The sequence below is a fragment of the Canis aureus genome, chromosome 6 (assembly GCF_053574225.1).
Source record: "Canis aureus isolate CA01 chromosome 6, VMU_Caureus_v.1.0, whole genome shotgun sequence".
NCBI classification, from domain to species: Eukaryota; Metazoa; Chordata; class Mammalia; order Carnivora; family Canidae; genus Canis; species Canis aureus.
In genome coordinates this window covers 6,360,007-6,385,582 of record NC_135616.1, presented here as the reverse complement: position 1 = coordinate 6,385,582, position 25,576 = coordinate 6,360,007, and the positions used below count along the sequence as shown (strand labels likewise).

Below are 25,576 nucleotides of genomic sequence, written 5' to 3'. Positions count from 1 at the left end.
CTATTTTTTATATTCCCCAAATGAATGAGACCATATAATGTTTGTCCTTCTCCGATTGACTTATTTCACTTAGCATAATACCCTCCAGTTCCACTGTTGGATGATTTTCTGAAGTGGCTACACCTTTCACATTTCCACCAGCAGCATATGAGGTTCCCGTTTCTCCTCGTCCTTACCAACACTTGTTACTGTCTTCTTAATCCTAGCCATCCTGGTGGATGCTACTGATATTTTCATCTTGTGGCACTTCTAGTATGTTGAAATGGTCTGTTTGCTTCCTGTCTTCCCCTCCAGATTGTAAAGTCCCAAAGAACAAAAGCTGTATCTTAAAATCCCTGGTCTCCAGCCTTCAATATTTATTGGGTTGAATCAAATGCTGCTAAACCCATATTTTGTTATCATTTACATATACGGCCAACGTTTGACACTCCCAACTGTATGTCAGGTTCTGTGCTAAAGACTGGTGTATTACATGCAAAGGGATAAAATATGGCTCTTTGTCTTCAAATAAACAGATTGGACTAGTGGGACATTCAGAGAACAAAATGTAGGTGAAGACAAGAAGACTGCAATGACTAATTAAGAGGCACATATCCAAAAGATGGAAATTTAGTTTTAATTAATTTGCCAAACTCAAAGTAAGTGATCCATTTCCTTGGTTTCGGCCATTGTGTTGGGTAGGGAGACAGTGGTGCTCACGCTTAACAACTTGTGAAGGCTTATCTCTTATGGAGATGGGAAGAGAGCCTTCTAGATGCTGAGCCACTCTGTCTCAGCTGCCAGGCTGCTGCCAGGTGGCAAATAGAAGCATCCTCAACTGCTGTGTCCCTCTGCTTGGCTCAGAGACCACACTAAGATGAGCGTCCATTAGCACACCACACAAACACAAGTGCAAAGGCCCTCTCCTACCACCTGAGATCCCACCAGGGCCAGAACCTCAGGCAGGTCTCCCTCAGGCCAAGGTCCATGATCTAAGAAAGCTGTGCTCAAGAAAAATGACTTTGCTGCCTGATTAACAACTGACATGTGGTTCCCAGAGGGAATCCAACACTTCCCCTCTGGGCCTTTCGTTAGGTGGTTCCTCTACCTGGAATGCCTGTAGGTACCTGCTACCTCTTACAGGTCCTCCCTAGGAAGTTATGCTCCCTCCCCCTCTGCGCCCAGGTTGAGGGACCATTCGGGGGCCCTGCTCCGTGCCGAGCCTTATTATCATTGGGTACTGGTCTCAATCAGACCATGGAATTCTCAAAGTCAGGGACCAGGTCAAGTGCTTGGTACTTAAGAGGTGCTTGTAAATTCTCACAAAATGGAAGACATCAAGGGTATAGCTGGGCCAGGAGTGACGCATTTATATGTTGAGGACCTTGTATGAGCGAATCACAAAATATTTCTCCCAGACTTTGGGGAAAGTCTTTTTTTTATTTTCCTTCTACTTCTTGATTGATTTTCCCATACTCTGTATTCGGGATGTTGATGTACAGGTAAACATTTATGTTTGGACAAATCTATATATGTGTTCCAGTTGTCCAGAACTTTCCAGGAATTCTAGAAGAGATAGATGTCAAAATACCTTTCATCGGGAAACAACTTGTGGGGAATGTCTCCAGACAGCAGTTGTTTGTGGCTCCCAACCGTGACTTTCTGATTCATTTCTGATTCAAATCCTTCTCAGTTTGATTTCTTCCAATTAAAACCCTAACCTGGCACAATTGCTCTAACAGCACCAGCATTTGGATATCACATAGCTGACTTCTTCTCCTTTCCGCTTTCTAGGATCAGTACAAGTTCTGCTATGAGGTGGCCCTGGAATACTTGAATTCTGGCTGATGGCATAAACAGCGCTGCAAACCAACCCTTTCATCCCACAAAGCCAAGACGTTCCATGGTATTTGTGTAGATGAGATGAAGACTTCTCAGTATGCTTATTTTGCTTTGCATAATTGGCTCTTTTTAAGAGCCCAAGAAAGCGTTTATGAAACTGCTTTGCACTGCCCAACTCCCAGCAATGCTGCTGCCTGACAGAAGCACACACACAGCAGAGTCATCAAATACTGTCCTCCTCGGCATCGGCTTGTTAGAGCAGCGTAGACATCTGGTAAACCCAAGAGCACAATTATATTCTTATGAAGGAATTTGTACCTTTGGGGTATTATTTTGTGGCCCGTGAACCCTTTGTTATTGTTACGGCTGAGTGTACATTTTTGTTTTGTGGAGAATGCTACCTGGCATTATGATAATATATTATTTTAGTTAATATTTGTATTTTAACATGTTGCATAATATAAGCTTCTGTACCTTTCCAAGACTAACAGATAAACGTATAACGAACAAAGATACGCTGTATGAGTTGTTGTTTCTATCAGATTTGTATTGTTTCCAAGGGAAAAAGCTTGGGAAGAAGTCAGTTCAAAAATGCAAAGCTCGATGGTGAGATTCATAGATCCAAAGCTTCTCCCTTTGTTTATATTGTAAATATTTTTGATTTCATCAAATTATTTATTCATTAAAAGAAATTTTTGTGAAGCACAGTGAGTGACAATCATTTTTATGAAGCGCAGGAAATGATTGATTGTATGACGTGACCTTGTGTGAATTCTTCCTCAATAAATAAAGAGCGTGACCAGTCTTGCTGTATTCCTGGTGTCCCAGCGCCCCGGCGACGGGGGCAGCTCCGGTCACCGCAGGCCCCTGGCAGACAGATGGGGTCTGTTGGCCTGGAGCAGGTAGGGTTGGGATTTTTGAGAGAGAACTTCTGTCCGTGAGACATCCTGGCCCATCCTGGGAGCCTCCCTGGCGGGGGAGGAGCTGCCTGCCCCCTGACCTGGTGGCCACAACTGTTCCAGAGTGCGAGAGGCCAGTCCCAGAGCCGTGACTTCCTGACCAGGACAACCTCTTCCTTTCTCTTTTTTGTCTTGGTCAGTGGGGTAACCTCTGTCCTCTCCAGGCTTCATTCAAACCTGAAACTTGCTGAGAGAACACTTTCTGAGGGGTTAAAGGATCAGGACACAAAGCTGTGTTTAAGCAGGACACAAAGCTGAACAAGACAGTCCCTGGCCGAGGGAACGATCACGCAGAGCGGCCTGCGCCTCGCTCCTCGGGGCCTCTGGCTGATTCTGAGGGAGGAGGTGAGGCCATGCACGGACTATATGAGTTCAAACTGAGTTGCGGGCTATATTAAGTGACTTCCATCCAACGATGAGGGTGAACTTTTACCAGACACCCAGTTCTGCATCCGAAACTATGCAGGGTGCTTTCCCAACAGGCAGCCATTCCCCCCTGCGACAGTGATGGAACCGTCTTACAGCCCAAGAGACTCAGGTTGGAAGACATCAAATACTTGTCCGAAGCCACCCCATCTGGTCAGTGCCAGGTGCCTCCAGGCCTGGGGAGGCAGAAGGATGGCAGCAAGCACAGGCACCCTTGATACAACACACAGTGAAAGGAAACTCCATTCCTGCTGAGACAGGGAGATACGGGACCCATCACCCCCTCCGGAAAATGGGGAGGCTTGACAGGAATTCCTGCCTGCTCTGAGGACCCTGGTGAGTAGGGACAACAAGAGTAGAGGTTGTCTGCCCAGGGGACTGAGGTTGACACCTGCACCTTAGGCCTGCTGTGCTTTGCTGAGCTGTGAGGACACGATCGCTATGCCCTGATGAGGGATTGCCCAGCGCCCCTGAAGGAGATGGGACGCCACAACCAGGAGAGCAGGCCAGCACTGAGCTGGGCATCCAGACTAAATGCCTCACCGCTGGGCTCCTCCCATACACTGTCCTCTCACCATCCCCACACAATTCTCTTCAATTAAACTCCTAAAAATGTTTAAAAAACTGCTCTTTGCATACCTCCTCAAAATGGCTTCCCCCAGATACAGGACTAGGGATGACATGCAGAAAGCTGTACCCACTGTGGGCCAGCCAGCCTGTGACAGGTGGGGAAGCGTGATGCCCTCAGTTCTCTCCTACAGAGTCATGGCTTGGGTCTTCATGCCCTAAGCCAAAAGATAAGCCACCTCTGCCTGGCGCAGAAGTGGCTTGAGATTTGGGAGTCTGACAATTCACCCATTTTGTAGGGATCAAGCCCCATCTCATATTGAGGCCAGTAGTTTCCTCTAGACTTTTGAGTCTCTCAAATTTTCTTTCTTTCACTTGGTTTCACTTCTTAGCAGAAATAGTGATAGAAGAAAAGGGACATTGTGTGGCTTTTTCTGATTTCCCATGAGGCCTTGCAGCATGGTTGAGATTCTCATTTCTTTCAGCATACAGAGTAAGTCTCTGCCCCTTGCCAAGGAAAGAAGTATCCCTTGGCTCAGCATCCCTTCTCTTTCTTCTCTCAGTACTCTGGGTTCTCCTCTACAGTGGCATCCTCAGCCTCCCAGACTATCGACACCTGCAAAGGCTGGAGACACAGGAAATCCTGCCGCCTAGCTTCCTGACATGGTCCTGCTCAGGAACTACTTAACAGAATTCAGTGTACAGGCTAAAGTGGCTTTGCGATATGTGGCTTCACTGAACTTATTTCCCAAATTCCCATTCTCTCTGTACTTCCAATTAGCTGAGCCCCAGGGGCCATTTTGTGCAAGATGCAGAAGCAGAAATGAGGCAGCAGCTGTATGGTTTTCACACTCAAAAGGTGGGAACAGCTGCAGCCACACCACTGCCATGTGCCAACAAGGTGAACCAGCTGGTAGTCAGTAACAGTGTGGATGAGCTGCCCACCAGCACTCTCCTTGTTATCCTTCTGGCTTCTGCTTGTGGTCTGGATCCAAACTCATACCCTATTTTTAAGTTTTGTGAAGACATCCCAGTTCCAGGTACAAAAATCATCATTAGTTATCTAGTGCTGAAAAACAAATGGTTCTAAAATGAAATGTTCAAAATACCAATAAATACTTAAGATCTCATGCATTTTCTATGGGTCAGAAATTCAGGAGTAGCCTATCTGGGTGATCCTGGCTCTAAGGTCACTCGCTAAGGGACTGTTCCAATGTTAGGTCAGAGCTGCAGTCTTCTGAGATCCTAAAGGGTGGAGGGGCCCGACTTCCAAGATGGCTCACTCACACACCTGGCAAGTTGATGCTGGCTGTTGGCCAGAGGTTCAATTCCTTTCCATGTGAGCCCTTATACTTATGCAAGCTGTATAAATGTCCCTGCAGCACGGGGGCCAGCCTCTCCCAGTGATCCAAGATGGAACAAGGCAGAACCCAACGGTTCTTTTATGACCTAACCTTGGAAGTCTCATTCTCTGCCATCTCCACAATATCCTATTGGTTATAAAGGTCAGCCCTATTTAGTACAGAAGGAAATGCATAAGGACATGAATTCCAGGATGTGAGAATCCTTGGAGGCCATCTGAGAGGTTGGCCACCACCTGCCATCTTATCTATCCTACAAAAGGTCAGTTTTAGAGAAATTCATCCAATACTTCTAATCCCAGACAAGCTAGAGTAACAAAGACCAGATTTACCCACCTACCTAACTAACTGGGAGAAAACATATTTAAAAAAAGAAAAATGCTTTCTTTACTTTTTTTTTTTTTTTTTTTAGAGAGAGAGAGAAAAAAAAGATCACAAGTGTGGGGGGAGGGGCAGTGGGAGAAGGAGAGAGAAAATCTTAAGCAGGCTGCACGCTCAGCACAGGGTCTGGTATGGTGCTCAGTCTCACAACCCTGATACTATGACCTGAGCTGAAATCGAGAGTTGGATGCTTAGCCACCTGAGCCACCCAGGCACTCCTAAAACAATTCTTTTCAAGACACTGGACATCAACTAGTAAAGGAAAAACAGAAAGCAAGTTAAGTGGGCCCTAGAATTGCACCAGTTTATAGCCTGGAGAGACTTTCCAGACAATGGGGGCAGGCAGGGGAAGCCAGGTGTAGACCAGTGGTTTCCCTTTGAAACAAGAGTTCTCTTATTTGATCTGACAGTTTCCAAAAATCAAAGTGGCTAGTTTTTAGAGCAGGGCAGCAGAGATGAGAGAGCTGTATAAAGAGCTCTGAACATCTGCAGAGATCCCCCATCGAGTCTTCCATTAAGAGCTGATAATATTAAGCATGGAAGAAAATTATCTGAGGCCAAAGAGAGAACCACCCCAAAATTAGAGGGAACAACAATTAGAGCTCACACACAGGAGCCAGATTAGCTCCTGTTCCCACTGGATAGAGCACCCAGAAAGATTTGGCCTCAGTAAGTGGCACAAAATTATCGCTAGACTAAACACAGCTGTAATCCTGCCTAGCAAGGCAATAACTGAAAGGATCAAACTGTTTCCAAGTAACTTAACTGCATCGCAGAACAAAGCTCAAGAATATTTATTGAAATACAAAAATATCCAGCGCCCAAGAAAGTAGAATTAACAGTGTCTGGCAAGCAATCCAAAATTACTAAGAACACAAAACAGGAAAGCTGGAAAACATGACACATTAAAAAAAAAAGGGGGGGGGGAATCAACCAGTCAAAACTCACCCAAAGATAACAGGGATGATAGAATTAGTAGACCAGTACAGTAAAGCCCTAATTTTATAATATGATTCTAGATGATCAAGAAACTAAAGACTTAGCAGATTTAAACTAAAACATGAAAGATATATAAAAAAAAAAGATATAAACCGAACTTCAAGAGATGAAAATCACAAAACCTGAGATAAAAAATATATCAGTGGGATTAATAGCAGATTCGAATGTAGAAGAAATTAGTGGACTTGAAGACATTGATAGGAACCATTCAAAATAAAATATAGAGAGAAAAGACTGAACAAAATTGAACAAAGCATCAGTGAACTATTGAAGTCTCCCCAGAGCAGGAGAATAGAGGGACAGAAAAAAATATTTGAAGAAAAGGGGCAAAATTTTCCAAATTTGATGGAGATCATAAATTCACAGATCCAAGAAGCTCAATAAATCTCAAGCATCAGAAACATAAAACTACACTGACATACATCATAATCAAGTTGCTAAAAACCAATGACAAAAAGAAAATCTGGAAAACAGCCAGAGAAAAAATATATTGCAAGTAGAGAAAGGCACAAACTTTAGCAGACTTCTTTTTGGACACAACAAAAGGCAGGAAATAATAGAGCAACAATTTAAAGTACTGCATGGATTAAAAGCTGTCAGCCTAGAATTCTATACCCAGTAAGACTATTTCCCAAAACAAAGGTAAAATAAAAATGCTTTCTGATGTATGAAAACTGAAAAAATTCATTCGAAGACTTGAGTACAAGAAATGAGTCAAGAGTGGCTTCACCAGTTCACATTCCCACCAACAGTGCAAGACAGCTCCCCTTTCTCCACATCCTCTCCCACATTTGTTGTTTCCCGTGTCGTTAATTTTCCCCATTCTCACTGGTGTGAGGTGGTATCTCATTGTGGTTTTGATTTGTATTTCCCTGATGGCAAGTGATGCGGAGCATTTTCTCATGTGTGTGTTGGCTATGTCTAAATCTCTGTGAGATTTCTGTTCATGTGTTTTACCCATTTCATGATTGGATTGTTTGTTTCTTTGCTGTTGAGTTTAATAAGTTCTTTATAGATCTCGGAAACTAGCCCTTTATCTGAAAGGTCATTTGCAAATATCTTCTCCCATTCTGTAGGTTGTCTTTGAGTTTTGTTCACTGTATCCTTTGCTGTGCAAAACTTCTTATCTTGATGAAGTCCCAATAGTTCATTTTTGCTTTTGTTTCTTTTGCCTTCATGGATGTATCTTGCAAGAAGTTACTGTGACCGAGTTCAAAAAGGGTGTTGCCTGTGTTCTCCTCTAGGATTTTGATGGAATCTGGTCTCACATTTAGATTTTTCATCCATTTTGAGTTTATCTTTGTGTATGGTGCAAGAGAATGGTCTAGTTTCATTCTTCTGCATGTGGATGTCTAATTTTCCCAGCACCATTTATTGAAGAGACTGTCTTTCTTCCAGTGGATAGTCTTTCCCCCTTTATCGAATATTAGTTGACCATAAAGTTCAGGGTCCACTTCTGGATTCTCTATTCTGTTCCATTGATCTATGTGTCTGTTTTTGTGCCAGTACCACACTGTCTTGATGACCACAGCTTTGTAGTACAACCTGAAATCTGGCATCCTGATGCCCCCAGATATGCTTTTCTTTTTTAAAATTCCCCTGGCTCTTTGGGGTCTTTTCTGATTCCACACAAATCTTAAAATAATTTGTTCTAACTCTCTGAAGAAAGTCCATGGTATTTTGATAGGGATTGCATTAAACGTGTAAATTTCCCTGGGTAACATTGACATTTTCACAATATTAATTCTTCCAATCCATGAGCATGGAATATTTTTCCATCTCTTTGTGTCTTCCTCAATTTCTTTCAGAAGTGTTCTATAGTTTTTAGGTTATAGATCCTTTACCTCTTTGGTGAGGTTTATTCCTTTTTTTTTTTTTTTTTTTTAATTTTTTCTTATTTATTTATGATAGTCACACAGAGAGATAGAGAGAGACAGAGAAACAGGCAGAGAGAGAAGCAGGCTCCATGCACTGGGAGGCCGACGTGGGATCGGATCCCGGGTCTCCAGGATCGCGCCCTGGGCCAAATGCAGGCGTCAAACCGCTGCGCCACCCAGGGATCCCTGGTGAGGTTTATTCCTAGGTATCTTATGCTTTTGTGTGCAATTGTAAATGGGATTGACTCCTTAATTTCTCTTTCTTCAGTCTCATTGTTAGTGTATAGAAATGCCACTGACTTCTGGGCATTGATTTTGTATCCTGCCACGCTGCCAAATTGCTGTATGAGTTCTAGCAATCTTGGGGTGGAGTACAGTATCATGTCATCTGCCAAGAGGGAGAGTGTGACTTCTTCCTTGCCAATCTGAATGCCTTTTATTTCTTTTTGTTGTCTGATTGCTGAGGCTAGGACTTCTAGTACTATGTTGAACAGCAGTGGTGAGAGTGGACATCCCTGTCTTGTTCCTGATCTTAGGGGAAAGGCTCCCAGTGCTTCCCCATTGAGAATGATATTTGCTGTGGGCTTTTCGTAGATGGCTTTTAAGATGTCGTTCCTCAAAGAGTTAAAAATAGATCTGCCCTACGACCCAGCAATTGCACGGCTGGGGATTTACCCCAAAGATACAGATGCAATGAAACGCCGGGACACCTGCACCTCGATGTTTATAGCAGCACCGTCCACAATAGCCAAACTGTGGAAGGAGCCTTGGTGTCCATCGAAAGATGAATGGATAAAGAAGCTGTGGTCTATGTATACAATGGAATATTCCTCAGCCATTAGAAACGACAAATACCCACCATTTGTTTTGATGCGGATGGAACCGGAGGGTATTATGCTGAGTGAAATAAGTCAATCGGAGAAGGACAAACATTATATGGTCTCATTCATTTGGGGAATATAAAAAATAGTGAAAGGGAATAAAGGGGAAAGGAGAAAAATGAGTGGAAATATCAGAAAGGGAGACAGAACATGAAAGACTCCTAACTCTGGGAAACAAACTAGGGGTGGTAGAAGGGGAGGTGGGCAGGGGGTGGGGGTGACTGGGTGATGGGCACTGAGGTGGGCACTACTTGACGGGATAAGCACTGGGTGTTATTCTATATGTTGGCAAATTGAACACCAATAAAAAATAAATTTATAATAAAAAAGAAATGAGTCAAAAGTCTCAGGTAAAATCGGCATCTATACAAAGAAATTAAGAATACTGGAAAGAGTAACTAATGGCTAAATGCAAAAGGCCCTTTTTGTTATTATTTAAATATCTTTAAAAGCTATTGGACTGTTTAAATTTTTAATAATAATGACAATGTAGTGTGTGGTTTATAACATAGGTAGAAAGAGAGGGTATGATAACAATCATATAAAGGCAGAGAGGTGAGAAATGGAAATATACTCTGATAAGATTCTTCTAGAATACATGAAGAATGTCGATCTTCAAGAATCTTAAAGGTATTATAGTAAAGATACTATAAGCGCTGCAGCAACCACTAACATCACACAACAAGAGTTATGGCTACTAAACGAATGAAGGAGATAAAAATTGAATCATAAAAAAGACTCAATCCAAAAGAAAGCACAATATGACAAAGAAAAATGGAACAAAGAACAGATGGGACAAATAGAAAACAAAAAGCAAGATGGTAGATTTAAACTAGACTATATCAATAATCACATTAAAATGTAAATGGGCTAAATCTCCCAATTAAAAGCCAAAGATTGTCACAGACCCAACTATATGCTGCCTACAAGAAACCCACTTTGAACATGAAAGAAACCAATCCATCTGCTTCCTATAATATACCCAAGCTACTAAGGCTGGTAGGAAGAAAATCACCCAATGGGCCTACTATTGCTGCTGTAAACTCTTGGGATCCATCTTTTCCTACTAACTCTCCATGGCAAATAGTTCAAGACTTTCTGCACTCAAGCTACCTAGGCGGCAACAACAATAGCTTTATAACCTAGTTCCCTGGAAAAATAAATGGTCCACTCTCACAGCTAAACATGCATTTATCTCCATGTCCATTCTCACTTCTTTTACCAAATTCAAAGAAAGAATCCTTCAAGAGACAGATCCTGAGCACAGGAGCCATAATTGAAGTCCCGGGCTCAGGACCGTTCAACCAATGGACGGGTGGGAAGGATGGGCAGGTTTCTTTCCTCTCTGTTCTAGGAGCTCCTGCTCACAGATACCCTGTTCCCCGGGGCGGCGGGGGGGGGCGGGGGGGGTTAATCAGGAAGCCTGAGCTTGTCAGACCACCCCCTTAGTAGCTCTCCCCTCCATCCTCTTCTCCACCCCACCAAAACCAATACAACACTCCCCCAAGCACCACTCCTCTCCTCTACAGTGGCCTGCAAACTCCTTTCTGGGGTTTGATCATGGCCCTCCCAATCCACTCTCCAGGCTTTATCCAGAGGATCTTCTAGAAAGCCAAAGCAGTCCTGTCATAGCCAACACGTCTGCTTAACTCTTCCCTGCCCACCCCCTTCATTGTATTCAAGGCCAAGCCCTGACTTTTCAATCTGCCCCATGTGACCTGGTCACCTTGCCCCCCACAGTCTCCCAGTCCTCTGGGCCACCGTCCTCTTTCGTAGCCTGCCACATCTCACGTCAAAACTCTTACGCACGCTGTTCCCTCAGCCTTGAAAGCCACTCCACCCTGTGACTTCTCTCCTGCACCCACTTCAGCTTCAGCTTAGTTTTAAATATTCCTCCCTCTGTGGAGCAGGATGACTCAGCTCAGGGGATGCAAGAAGCTTCATCCTATTTTTCAAATCAACTTATATCTGAGTCCAGCCTCCACCATGGCAGACCAGAGGGAGATCAGATCTCAATCTTTCTTGAGGCTTTTATTCTACCCACCCTCAAGATTGTACAAAATCCCCAGTCTTGTGTAGTTAGGATTTCCTCCGCCGCCTGTCCTCATGACAGCCAGGAAGACCTTGTCCAGCCCACATGATTATCAGGCCAGGTCAACCTGTATGAGCCACAGGACACAGGAAATCTGGGCAGCCAGGCATCGAGGGTCCTGTCTCTGGGAGCATTACACTGTCAGCCCCTCTGGGGTCTTGCCACCGCCTTGGGTTGCATAGCTTCCCCCACTGGCTCTCCAGGAATCCGCAGCTCTCTCTTCCCATGCAGTCCTGAGCCATCATTTCTCTCAATGTCCCTCTGCACCACTCCCCACCACGCCCCCCAGGACACCCCTAACAACTCCTCCAATGGGAGGGTCTCATGGGCAACTTCTGCTCTCCTCCTACCCACACAGACCTCCCAGGGCCAGGAGTGGAGCTCCTCGGTCCCTGCTTCCATGAGGAAAGAGTAGTGGAAACCAACTAGAAGGTGACCCCAACTCTAAAAGGTATCCTGCTTCGTTCCAGAAAGCCTCCCTTGGCCCTGCAGGCTAGATTGCTCCTCCTCTTAGGACCTTCTCATCTCCTTCATAACCCTAACCCTCCATGCACCCTCTCTACCCATTTATGTGGTGTCCCCCCCAGACAGGAGCTCTGGGGGCGAGGAGTCCAACCCGGGGCACGCCACACGGTGGTGCTGGGACCTGCAGAAGGAACAGAGAGACAAGGGGCTCCGTGCTTGGGAAGGCACGGGCAAGTCCTGCAGGCCCAGAGACTCCATCCTGGGGCTCGCAAACTTTGAGACATCCCACAACAAAAATATGTGCTCTTACTTGAGAAACTGCTAGAAAGCCCAGCTCACCTGAGCTAAAGGGAAAGGAGACAACGGTATTGATCCTGGCCCTGACACAGGGAGAACAAGAAAGCCCAAAGGAGCACGAGTTCTAACACAGGCAATTAGCAGACAGAGTGTCGTTTTCGCTCTGCTTCTGTTCCAGCTAATGGCATTTAAATGACGGCAGTGACTCAGCACGTCTCAGCCCAATGCCACACACCCACCAGGAAATCCGAGGTGCACGGGGACATCTGCACAGGCTGTGGCATCCCCCGCTCAGACAACGACCCCAGTTTGCGTCCCTGGCTCTCCCGTGGACAGGGAGCTGCAGTGATTTTACAATTAGGCTCACAGAGCCTCTGACAGCCTCCCCGCAACAGGTGGCACCTGACTTCTCTTCTCCAGACGTGCTTCTCACAAATGGGATGAAGTGCAAGTGGAAGTGTGGTGTGATATCTGAGATGAGGGCCTGAAATCGCACCATGGGGTCCTGGCCCCCTCATGGACCACTCATCGGGCGGGGCTGGGGGGCAGCCAGATGGCCAGAGGAACACCTGTTTGGAGAGGCCCCTGCTGGCAAGGAGCTGAGGCTCCCAACCAACAGCCAGGGAGGGACTGAGTCCTCAGCCAACCATCTGTAGACTAAGTGGGAAGAGGATTTTCCCGCCCCGGGGAAGTCTTCCGATGACCCCACCCCAGCCTACACTTCATGAGCTGGAAACATCCACCTAAGCTGCCCCCAGAGTCCCCACCCACAGAAGCTGTGCAAGGTAAATATTTGTTATTTTTAGCTTAGATTTTGAAGGATAATTCAGTATCTCTGACTTGGGTTCCAATTTGGGTACCTAATAAGAGGTTCCAGAAAGAAGTATGTCTAGCTTAGAAATGTAAAGATGTAGGTCAATGTAGGCTTTATATCATCCCTTAGGTTCTGGAACCTTCTACGCAAGTGTTATATCCCAGGGGGCACCTGGGTGGCTCAGTGGTTGAACATCTACCTTTGGCCAAGGACATGATCCTGGGGTCCTGGTATCAAGTCCATCATCGGGCTCCCCACAGGGAGCCCGCTTCTCCCTCTGCCAGTGTCTCTGCCTCTCTGTGTGTCTCTCATGAGTAAATAAATAAAATCTTTTTTAAAAAGTGTTATATCCCAAAGTATAGCACATAGACCATAGCTGGTTCAGGAGATGATGGTAGCTGGCACAAAAATGAACATTTATTTTTTTAACATTTCTGAATTTATTCTACTGTGTACTAGAAAAGTACTGGTTTTCCATTTTCAGTGCTGATTGATTTCTTAGTGTCTGAGGGGCATTTGTGCATGGAGAGGAATATTCACTACTAATTGTAACTCAAGCGATGTTCCAACTATTAATCTTAGGAATTTATTAGACAATTAGCATACTTCTGGATACTAAACAACCGACATTGCCCTAAATATTTACAATTACTTAACACTAATAAATAAAAAAATTATAGATTTAACAAAATAAATGGTCCCAATCAATAAAAAAACCCCTAGATTACAAACCTAACCCAGCACTTTTAGACATTTAATTAAAATCTTGCATCTAACGTATTAACTCCTCCTCAATATCCTAAGACTCTTTAAATGCAAAATGTTCACACAAGAAATGTAAAACTGATTAATGCCCTTACACCAGGAGAGGTTATGATGATACTGGTTCCGTGGCTTTAATTTGTTCATTTTATCCTTGCATATTCCCAGTATCACGTGCTTTACATTGTCCTAGGATTTTTATAACACCATCAGTTCAATAACTGATATTTTACACCTTTCTAGGACCCTAGAAATTTACCAGACTCCAGAGTAAGAGGATATCACTTCGATGCCACTGGGAGATGGCAGGCCTTGTGCTGGCAACTTACTGATTGTCTGCTGGGATGTGGCTGGACAGACCAAGTTCATTCAAACATTCAAACCTTCAAACCTGAGCCATTGGTTATCAGGGTGAGTTTCTTGCAGATGCAAAGAAGCAGTAGGTATTATATTATGAGACATCTCACTTCCTTTCTTCCTTAGCAATGTTGACTTTGAGACTCGAAGTCTTTTCCAGTAATGAACTGGTCTCTAGGTTTCATATGTGGCATCTACTTATTGTGCAATAACTGAGATTTGTTGGTCTGGTCTATCCCCACAATTGGAAGCTTGGGGACATAGGTCTTATTATTATCTCATGATAATTAGTGGAGTTATCCAGGGATTTTGTTCCTTGAGCAAAAAGGGAGTAAGTCTGCAGCTTGCTTTTTCTTCTTTTAAGGGCATTTGGCTAATTTGTTATCTATATTTGGGTATTCTTTAATTGTTACTGTGTGGGATCATGAGTGCTGGCCAACGGCTACTTCACTACCCACTTGCTCTCTTGTTCGTGGTACAGTTCCCTTTTATACTGGGATTATTTTGGCTGACTCACCAGTTTGAAGTCACTGCATCCTGCGTATGCTGGTCCATGTCTACAGCTGACAGAAAGACACATGGTCACCAAAGCAACATGGTACCTACAGATAGCATAGATGACACTTTCCATTATTAAAAATAACAAGGAGGAGGCCTATGACATTGGGCCCACCCTTTCTTGGAATAACTCCCTTTTTTTATACTTTAGATGTTTTTTATTCTTCTCCAAAACAATTATTCAACCCTCAATTTAGTCTTTTTCTTTTAATTGGAGATGAGTGTTAGAAACCAAAATGTAGGCCCCACGATTGTGTGTGAGCTGCCAATGTTGGAAGCAATGCTATTTCTGTTGATGTTGTTGAGACACTTTTTCCAAAATAACTGTCAATGGTACTTCTTTTAAGTCCATGTATTTACATTGACATTCCAAATTTAATGCTTTGTCATATTACCTGATCTATCTAATGACGTGATTCCATCAATCACCAAGCCATTGTCTCCAGGGTTGATGCACTAGAGGTTATATAGCTTCCTTTGAAAAGATATTTAACACTAAAAAGTGAGGCAATTAAAACACTACGTTGTAAATAACATCACTGGGATGCAATCAACACCCTCACAGTGGATTACAAATAAGTGAAGCTCTGAACTTGCTCGCTGGTCTGTCCACATATGAGCCTCCCACCCCAGCACAGTGAATTAAGTTCCTCAAAGAAGCGCCACAGGGAGGTGTCAAACAACAAAAATGTATTGTCTTGGGTCTAGAAGCCAGAAGTATGAAGTTAAGGTGTTGGCAGGGCCATACTCCCTTTGAAACCTGTAAGGAAGGGTTCTTCCTTGCTTCCTTGGCTTGTAGTTATAGCACTCCAATCTCTGTGTGTCACCACATGGCTGTCTTCTCTAGGGGGTCTGTGTGTCTCTCTCTTCTAATAAGGACACTACTCAGATTAAGGGTTCACCTTACTCCATCCTAACTAATTACATCTGGAATGGCCCTATTTCCAAATAAGGTCACATTCACAGGTCCTAAGGGTTATGACTGAAACATATCTTTGAGGGGACACAGGTCAACTCATGACAACAGGCCTATCAGGAAGCATAGCTCAGCTGTGGTCTAAGGAACATTCTTGCCTGGCCTTTCACTCAAGGTGATCAAGAACAGAGGCTGGGAGTTAGAGGCTAGAGGCAGTGATGCTCCAAAAGTAGAGGACATATAACCCCATGGGGGTTCAGGGTTCACCAAACAGATCTAAGACTTACTTGCTCCTTCTGGTCAACAGTGTAGAATCTCAAAAAAAAAAAAACAAAAAAAACAAAAAAAAAAATGTGTAGAATCTCAACCAGAGCAGGGTGGTGGTTGGTTGATCAGAATTAAAGTTGGTAGTGGGGAGGTAGTTTGGAAGAAGGGAGAATGATATTATTGATAACTTGAAGTTTCTTAAACTGTAAATTGAGGAGATTGGGCTAATTCAGGTGTTTTCCAATTTTGTTCCAGGGAGTTGTCCTTGGGCCCCTGTGCAGAAGGGTGAACACCAGCACTGCTTCTGTTTCTTTTACCATTTGTATAACTGCCCGCTCTGTGCCCAAATCAAGGTCTGGTTTCTTATACATACTGTGTATTTCTTCTTTTTGCTGGTGAAATACATATAACATAAGCTTTACCATTTTAAGCATTTTTAAATGTATAGTTTAGCAGGATTAAGTACATTCACATTGTCATATAACCATCACTTCCACGGGTGGGGGGTGGTTGAAATGGGTGAGGGAGGTCAAGAGAACAAATTTCCACTTATAAATAAGTCCTGAGGATGTGATATGTAGCATGGTGACTATAGTTAACAATACTATATTTTACATTCGAAAGATGCTAAGGCAGTAGATCTTAAAAGTTCTCATAGTAAGAAAAAAAACTATATGTGACAATGGGTATCACTAAACTTACTGTGATGATCATTTCGCAATACATACAACATCGTGTTGTACACCTGCAACAAACACAAGGTTATATTTCAATCATATTGCAATAAAAAATTTATCTGAATTTATGGAAGTTTTAAAAAAACCCAACCAGAAAAAAGATGCTTAAAATGGTACGTTTTTTGTCATGGATAGTTTTACACAGTAATATGAAACAAAACAAAGACTCGTCCTCCTTCCCTTCCAGGTGAAGTAAATGCGTGGAAGAGGCATCTTCCAGTCTGAGGAGCTTGCTGGGCTCCCATACCGCCACTTGCACACATTGAACAATCCCTCTGGGCCTCTCTGTGTGCACTACCTGCCCCCACCCCCGCACCCAGTCCTAGTACCAATCACAACCTTTGCCTCTGCAGGTGCTCTAGGGTTCTCTGGCCTTGAATTTCCTCTCTGCATAGAGCTCCCATAGATTTTAGGTTTGCCTTTATAGGATTTCAAGTGGGAATCAGAGTGCTTTTTTTTTTTTTTTTTTTTTTTTTTCTGAGCATCATGAAGCAACAAGTGCAGGTGACTGGTAAGAACAGTGATGGGACATTTGCTTGTGGAAACCTCTAGACCCTCTTGACCAAATAATTCCAGCTCACCACAATCCACAGGATCCCTGTGGTCCCCACTTTGTCTCTCAGTAGGGTCTCATCCTTCAGGAAACTTCCATGACAGGCAGCATATGTGAATGTCAGCCCCAAACAGACTGGATAGTAGCTCCTGTGACAAATCCTCCCCATCTGCAAGGACTTCTGTTCCATGTATCTTTTCTACGAGACAGCTGTCTCTGACTCGGTGGCCTTGAACCTCCAGCTCTTGCTACTGTGATAGTGACGAGCTAGAACCTACTAAGTAAAAGATGCAACCTAACAGAGTCATTTCAATATGATTGGATAATCATGTGCTACTGGGGTAGGTTGGGGGGCATGTAACCATTTGACCCCCTCACCTTTTCCTGTAAGAGAAACTGTATGGCCAACCTCAATCCTACTGAGTTGTAAGAATCTGATCCACCATTTAAGTCATGGGTCATCCTAGAAACCCAATGTCATTGGATGTTTGTTGAGTATATTTGCAAAAAGAACAAGACAGGGACACCTGGGTGGCTCAGTTTTCTAAGCATCTGCCCTTGGCTCAGGTCATGATCCTGGGGTCCTAGGATTGAGTCCCATGTCAGGCTTCCTGCCCAGCGGGGAACCTACCTCTCCCTCTGCCTCTGCCCCTCCCCTCTGCTTGTGCTCTCTCTTTCTTTCTGTCAAATAAATAAATAAATAAATAAACAAACAAAATCTTAAAAAAAAAAGACAGCGTTTCACTCCACTTTCTCTTCTCTCAAGAACAGAGACTATTCCAGAGCCCCTGATGCCCACTGCCAGATGGAAATGAAACAACCTGCCACTGCCGCCACCTGCCACCCCCAGGAAGGCTGCCTGACCCCGATGTTTCTAGCAGCAATGTGCACAATAGCCAAACTGTGGAAGGAGCCTCGGTGTCCACCGAAAGATGATGGATAAAGAAGATGTGGTCTATGTATACAATGGAATATTCCTCAGCCATTAGAAACGACAAATACCCACCATTTGCTTCAACATGGATGGAACTGGAGGGTATTATGCTGAGTGAAGTAAGTCAGTCGGAGAAGGACAAACATATGGTCTCATTCATTTGGGGAATATAAAAAATAGTGAAAGGGAATAAAGGGGAAAGGAGAAAAAATGAGTGGAAATATCAGAAAGGGAGACAGACAGTTTCCCTAACTCTGGGAAATGAACTAGGGGTGGTGGAAGGGGAGGTGGGCAGGGGGTGGAGATGACTGGGTGACGGGCACTGAGGGGGGCACTTGATGGGATAAGCACTGGGTGTTATTCTATATGTTGGCAAATTGAACACCAATAAAAAATAAATTTATATATAAAAAACACAACAGTTTCAGTATAACTTTTAATATATAAAATTAAATATATTTCAAAAAGTGGAAAAAAAAAAAAAAAAAAAGGAGGGCTGCCTCGCCACCCACATCCAGACCTCCATTCCCTGACCTGTGTGAAGGCAGGGTCTTCCCTCTCCTTCTCTCAAGGATGTGGCTTGGAACAAAATGAAATAGGAAGGCATGGTAAACATGGAAAGAGTCCCAGGAATGCAAACCACCGCTGATATGAGTATCAGACCTAAGATCTACCCAAAGAATTTCTCACAGATAAAGGAAAAGTTGTGGTAAGTAAAATGATCATTAATGGAAGTAGCTACGATGGGTGGGCATGGGAAGAAATTGCTCTTCCCTGCTGCAGCTGGGCAGCAATGCCAGCGTGGGCTCTGGGTTCTCCCAACTGTTTCCATGAATGAGATGGGCTCCTGGGCCTGGAGCTTAGCGAACAGCCGGCTGGGCCCATAAGCAGAGATAAGACCACAACCAGGCTGCAGATGTGCTGCTTGGCGTCTGCAGACGTTTTCTCTTGGTTCATTAAAACAACATTAAGATGCCACTTTGTCCCTCTATGTTCATATAAATAATAGAATGAAAACGTAATTACCATAGCAACTTAATTAAGAACATCTCTGGAAGTTGCCCCTTGCTCCTGGTGTACAAAAGACCAGACTTGGAGCTCTTTGTCTGCACCAGCTCTGTGGCAGACAGCACCTCTAGTCCCCCAGAATGTCCCCAGGAAGCTGCTTTTATCAGCCCCATTTTGCAGGCGCAGAAACTGATCCTGTGGTTTCCCTGAAGTTGCACCAGTGCCAAGGGGTCATGGCAGGACTTGAACTCAGGCCAGCTGTACCCACGTGTCCCCCGGGCCCTCCCTGGAGGGCCTGGGCTCTGGAGCCAGCCTGCTAGGTTCAAGTCACGGCCACTCGGCTCCTTGGCTGTTTGATCTTGTGCAGTTTAATCTCTCTGTCTTAATTTCCGCATCTAGACAATTCAATCAGGTGCTTCTTGGCAACCGGCATGTTTTAAGAAGATACGTGGGTTCTTTTCCACCCTTCCTTTCCCCCTTTGTTGAAAGTGAACCACTGTCTTGCCACTAGTACAGCCTTGGCAGGCTCACCCCAGACCATTTCCACAGAGGCGTCTCTTTTCACTTGCTCCCATGTGGGACACAGTGGATTTGCAGCTAATTCTTAGGATGAAGAAAAAAGCAGCTCAGATCAGCGAGCCTGTGAGCACATGACGAATGCCAGGGAAAAAGCTTTCACTGCAGCCTAAGTCAAAGAGTGGCTCTGGAAAGCAGGCCAGACGCACGCTGCCTGGAGGCACTGGCACTGGGGGCCTGGAAGGCCCACGCCCTGGAACACGACGACGACAGAAGCACCCTGAGCAGGAGCAGAGTCAGAGCTCACCCTGGGCTTCTCACGCCAGCTCAGACCTTGGCATGCACGCTAGGCACTCCTGAGCCTCTGACTTCTCCAGAGTCCCCTGGCCACCTGAGTGTTGCAAAGACACTCTGACCCTCTGCTTTGCTCTCAGGTCAGAGTGGGGCAGCACAGAGGGGCCCCTTTGGACTTGAAAGGCTGATTGGCAGCTTCACCTCCTGCACCTGGCAGGCCCTGGTATCCCACTGCACCCCCCTGTGCCAGCACCCATTCCTTGTTCCTCCCTGACCTTGGCAAAGGATGGAGAAGTGGTGGTCCTGCCAGGAATGCTGGCAGTGAGGCCTCCTCCAGTGGGGAGGCAAAGGGGGGCCTCTCCCCTTACCGGTCCCTGCGGCTGAGCTAGTGCATTGGCCTGCACGCCTGCTCCCTTGGAGGAAGCCCAGGGGATGCCGGGTTGGATCCATCAGCCACAGGCCAGGGCGATGCAGCTCCTGTAAGGCAGAGAATCCCTGCCCTGGCCTCGGCTGTGGCACCTGAGGATGAGTTTCTCGACAGAGCGGTCTTCCCTCGAGCACTGAATCGGAACAGTGGGTTCAGCCTAGAGGTGGGGCTGCAGGAATCATCTCTTAGGTGGACAGGCAAGGGACTGTCCTGAGAGTCCAGGCCCAGAGCGCAGCTGGCACGAGGGAGCACCCTGACATCCCTGGACGACTGCTGCTCCAAGATGGCATTGGGGGCCTCCTAGGCAGCCCCAGAGAGTATGAGCTGGTGACACAAGACATCAGCCTAGACCTCCCCCTAGGGGTGACTCCAGTAGGGACAATACAGGACTGGCCCCCCGGGGCGGGGCGGGGGGGTGCGTCTAGCCTGCAGAACTTCTGTGCTGAAGCCAGGCCAGCAGGGACAGCTGTGCTTCCCAGGGGGGCGGCTGCGGCCCTGGGGAGACAATGCACAACTCGTGCTGTGTGCGGGCTTCTGCATCCTTCCAGGGCCTGTCAGATCCCGGATCATCAGACCTGACCGCTCCTCATTGGGTTCAAAGTGGGGAGGAGCTAGTTAGTACTTCCTCCCCCAGGCTGCAGAGAGGTTTTCCTGGGGCGGGAAACCTATTGGATCTGGGGTTTTGCAACCCACGCATTGGCTGTCCCTCCCTGACCCAAGGCAGAGCGCGGGGAGGGGGTGGGGGACACTCACTGCTGCTTTCACGAGGGAAGGTACCCGCCTGCCCAAGTCTCCGCGTCTTCCAGACACTCTCCCAGCATCTCCATCTATTTCATAGAACACCAATTTATCGGATATTACCCTCATTTTAAATTATATATATCCATTTAAACATAACTCACCTTCTCTTTCCAATCCCATTAGCTTATAAAAGCATTAGCAAATTGTCACACGTTTAAATGACCGTGTAATGGGTATTGGTTTTAATTGTCAGTACTTAAGTGGCCATTATAACAAAGTGTTTTGCTTCATAAGTCAGGTAAGCCCCTCACTCTCCAAGGAAAAATGCTTGATACGCGGCTGCTGGGAAGCTTAGAGCCCCATCTGCAATCTACTGGTAACACACCAATAGGATGCTGGCATTTTGACATTGGCCTCAAGAGTCTTTTTATTTCTTTTCATTTATTTTTTATTGTGGTAGAATGTATGTAACGTAAAATTAATCATTCTAACCATTTTAAGTTCACTTCTGTGACACTAAGTACGTTCACATTACGTGCAACCATCACCATTATCCTCCTTCAGAATTTTTTCATCCCAAATCGAAGCTCTGCACCCATTAGTGACTCCCCTGCCTCCCTTCCCCCGGCACCCAGTAGACACCACTCCACACACTTTGTAGATTTGACTACGCTAAGTAACTCAGAGAAGTGGAATCATACAGAATTTGTTCTTTTGTGACTGGATTGTTCCACTTAGTGAATGTCTTCAGGGTTCCTGCATGTGCAGCCCGGGTCATAATCTCCTTCTGAAGGCTGAATAATACCCTCTCGTACATGCAGACCACATTTTGTTGATGGTCATTGGGTTGTTCCCACCTCTTAGCCATTGTAGCTAATGCTGGTATCAGCCTCAGGGGTCTTAGTTGTATGCTCCAATTATGTGTTTTTCTTTTTCTTCCTCATCCATGTTTAGTTTATGCTTCCCTGTGACTAACACTGGACCGCATCACGGCCCCTCAGTAAACTGGGTTAAACTGCCAAAGCAACATGAGTTCTAACATCAATGTCAGAGATAAGATCCCAAAGTCAAATGAGCCTTCCTATGTACAGAAGACTTCTTAACCATTTTGGAGATCACCAACCCATTTGAGAATCTAAAAAGTTTTGAGGGGCGCCTGGGTAGCTCAGTGGTTGAGCATCTGCCTTTGGCTCAGGTTGTGATACCAGAGTCCTGGGATCTAGTCCCACGTCGGGCTCCCTGCATGGAGCCTGCTTCTCCCTCTGCCTGTGTCTCTGCCTTTCTTTCTGTGTCTCTCATGAATAAATAAATTAAATCTTAAAAAAAAATATATATAAAATATAAAAAGTTTTGAACACTCTCCCAATCAAAAAACAAAATTGCACACTCCCACAAACATTACATTTTTCATGTCAGTGGACACCCTGAAGCCCATTCTTACTTAGACCATAGGTTTATTTCTGCTATAATTAATTTCTTCCCCCAAAAGTCGTAAATCAGATTTATATGGCTGAAATGCTGAGGAAAGCAAATAATCGCTTCTGGCTTGACAATTACATAAAGCCGAATGTCTGTATTTGGAACTTCGCTAACACTGAATTCCACAGCAGAAAGATGACCGTGGGGATTTACAAGGCCTCTGCAGAGGAAGAACCTGGGAGGTTAGAAGCAGAACACATGGTTCCCATCCCTGACAGCAGGTGGGACAAAGAAGTGCTTGAGAGGAGAGCTTGCCCTTCACACATTCTCACCGGGGTCTTTCCCATGCCTGCCTCTCCCCTTCTGATCACTGGTAGCTCTGGCCACAGGGCCCCACGCTGATCCTCACTTAAACACAAGCATTTTCCCATTTCCCCAGGGATTAGTCAGGGAGTCAGAGACCCTAGTTTCCTTTTTTTTTTTTTTAATATTGTATTTATTTATTCATGAGAGACACAGAGTGGGGGGGGGGTGCAGAGACACAGGCAGAGAGAGAAGCAGGATTCATGCAGGGAGCCCGACGTGGGACTCGATCCAGGGTCTCCAGGATCACACCCTGGGCTGAAGGCGGCGCTAAACCGCTGAGCCACCCGGGCTGCCCAAGACCCTAGTTTCCAATCTAACTCTTCTCCTAGTTTCCGTGCCCCAGAAGGGCTTCAGCAGGCACAGAACATAGTTCCATCTAAGAGCAGAGCCAGTTGAACGGACCAAGGCTGCAGCTACTACCCAGCTTGGGCTGCAAGAGTGCTGTGACCAGCCAGGGTCTCATCTGAGACAGGAGGGTTCCTATAGATCTGCCATATCTGAGCAGAAAATGCAAGGTCCTCCTAGATTTAACAGAGAGCTGGGGGCTGGGCCAGTGCCAATGCCACGTGTGCTGGAGGATCTGTGCCCTGACAGTCAGGCATCTTTGTGGACAGTGATTTGCACATGAGAAATGGGTCCTCAGGTGTGCATACCTGGGGGCAGAGCCAAGTGTGCATATGAGTGTGTGTAGGTTGGGGGAAGGGGTAAAGTGGAAAGAAGACCACACAAATGTCTTGTGTCTGGTCCCCCATGGAGGGCAGGGCCACAAAACAGAACCTAAAGACCTCTAGTCCTGGATCATTTGTGGTGCTCTTCCAGGTGCTCCACAGAGCAAGTGACAGGGACAATCTGCCTTTTCCCTTGGGCAGAGAATCCTGAGGGGTACGGCTGCATGCACCCTTGGAGGTTTTGTGCTTTGGTAGAGATTGGCCACAGTATTGGGGCGGGGATGAAGCCAGCTCTTGGGAGCCCACTCAGGCAGCAGGGGCAGCCCTGATAGGAGCTACTCTCCTCCTTTCCCAGAAACCTTAGAATCTCATGGTCAACTGACATGGATCCCCGGCAGCACATCGAAGTCCCTGGGGACCTTCTAAACCCTTCCGATGCAGGGAGCCCCATTCTAGACCTATTATGTATATGTATAGAAGAATTCTGGATATATGGCCTGGGCATAGGTCATTTTTAAAAGTCCCCAGGTGATTCTAAAGTGGAGGCTAGACCCACTGACAGCCCTCTCACTCCCATCTCCGTAGGCGCTCTCCCACCTTGGGTAATACATGCTTACGTGACTACCGAGTCAATTCTAAGATGTATTATTGGATTCAGAGAAGGACGTTTCTTACAAGACCATCAGGCAAGTGACAGGCAAGACAACCTCCATCCTACGGTCATCACTTTGAGTTATTGGCGTTACTGCTATGGCCCCCAGTGAATTTAATTGCTATTTTAAAATATTCTCAAAAATATTATACTAGGACTCGGCCTCGAAATGAGAAAATACCACGCGTGTGATGAGCATGGGCACAGAGCAGTGGGGTGTGAAACTGATGCTAGCGAAGCAAATATTTCTTTTCTTTTCTTTTTTAATAATAAATTTATTTTTTATTGGTGTTCAATTTGCCAACATACAGAATAACACCCAGTGCTCATCCCGTCAAGTGCCCCCCTCAGTGCCCGTCACCCATTCACCCCCACCCCCACCCTCCTCCCCTTCCACCACCCCTAGTTCGTTTCCCAAAGTTAGGAGTCTTTATGTTCTGTCTCCCTTTCTGATTATTTCCTACCCATTTCTTCTCCCTTCCCTTCTATTCCCTTTCACTACTATTTATATTCCCCAAATGAATTAATGGATAAAGAAGCTGGGGTCTCTATGTACAATGGAATATTCCTCAGCCATTAGAAACGACAAATACCCACCATTTGCTTCAACGTGGATGGAACTGGAGGGTATTATGCTGAGTGAAGTAAGTCAGTCGGAGAAGGACAAACATTCTATGGTCTCATTCATTTGCGAAGCAAGTATTTCACAACACAATTCCACGTTCTCTTGCAAGGCAACCGCCAAGTGACTTAACAAAGGAAGGCACTCTCAGAGGGTACGTGAGAAAGGACTGCCTATCTCCATTAGAAATGCAGCCAAAGGGCAGGAAATCAGCAAACCCTGAAAAGATCTTTATAAGAAAGGTCACTCTCTCCTGCCCTGATGGCCCAGTCACCGTGAGAAACACAGGCCTGTACCCTGAACCCAAAACAGATCCCATGTAGTTGGGAGGTTGATGCTGAATGGGGAGACGTTTTAGAAATACCTCAACTGATGTATTTCACTGATTAGCCCAATTTTATGTAAGCACAAGAGTGACATATGATAAAAATCCATGTCCATGAAGCCCAAACAAGCTCTTTGAAGAAATCTAAAACTATGCAGTGCTAAAAAAGCAGTATGCCAGTGTTAGTGGCAGTGGTATTTTTATCCACAAAGCAGGTATATAGAATCGATGGTTAGGACATTTCACCCCCAGGTATATGTTCTCAGGCCTCGCACTCCCCCTGCCCACTGCTCAGTCACGGGGACTGTGCTGTGGCCCCGTCCCTCCTCCCCAGGACTGCACCTGCTCCGAAGCCACTCCCCACTCTCAGGTTCTTGCGTCCTCCGGGCCCCCCACCCTGGTCACACCCTTCTCCCCGAGTGCCCCTTTCCGAGTCTCTCCAGCCTGTTTCCACCACGGGGCCACGCACCTAACCCCGTCTCTAAAACGGGAGACAAGAAGATGCGGAGACTGC

The 25,576-nt window shown here is 45.6% G+C and overlaps 1 protein-coding gene across 6 annotated transcripts in view; it reads left to right on the top strand.

Moving 5' to 3' along the window:
• The window catches only part of PTPRM (protein tyrosine phosphatase receptor type M), a 773,521-nt gene extending 770,998 nt beyond the window's left edge, over window positions 1–2,523 (top strand). For all 6 annotated transcript variants that reach the window (XM_077900010.1, XM_077900009.1, XM_077900008.1 and 3 more), the window contains one exon: window positions 1,774–2,523. In XM_077900010.1, the coding sequence (XP_077756136.1) occupies window positions 1,774–1,827 (54 nt within the window). In that variant the 3' untranslated portion in view covers window positions 1,828–2,523. The remainder of the gene's footprint in view (window positions 1–1,773) is intronic.
• The last annotated feature ends 23,053 nt before the right edge of the window (window positions 2,524–25,576 follow it).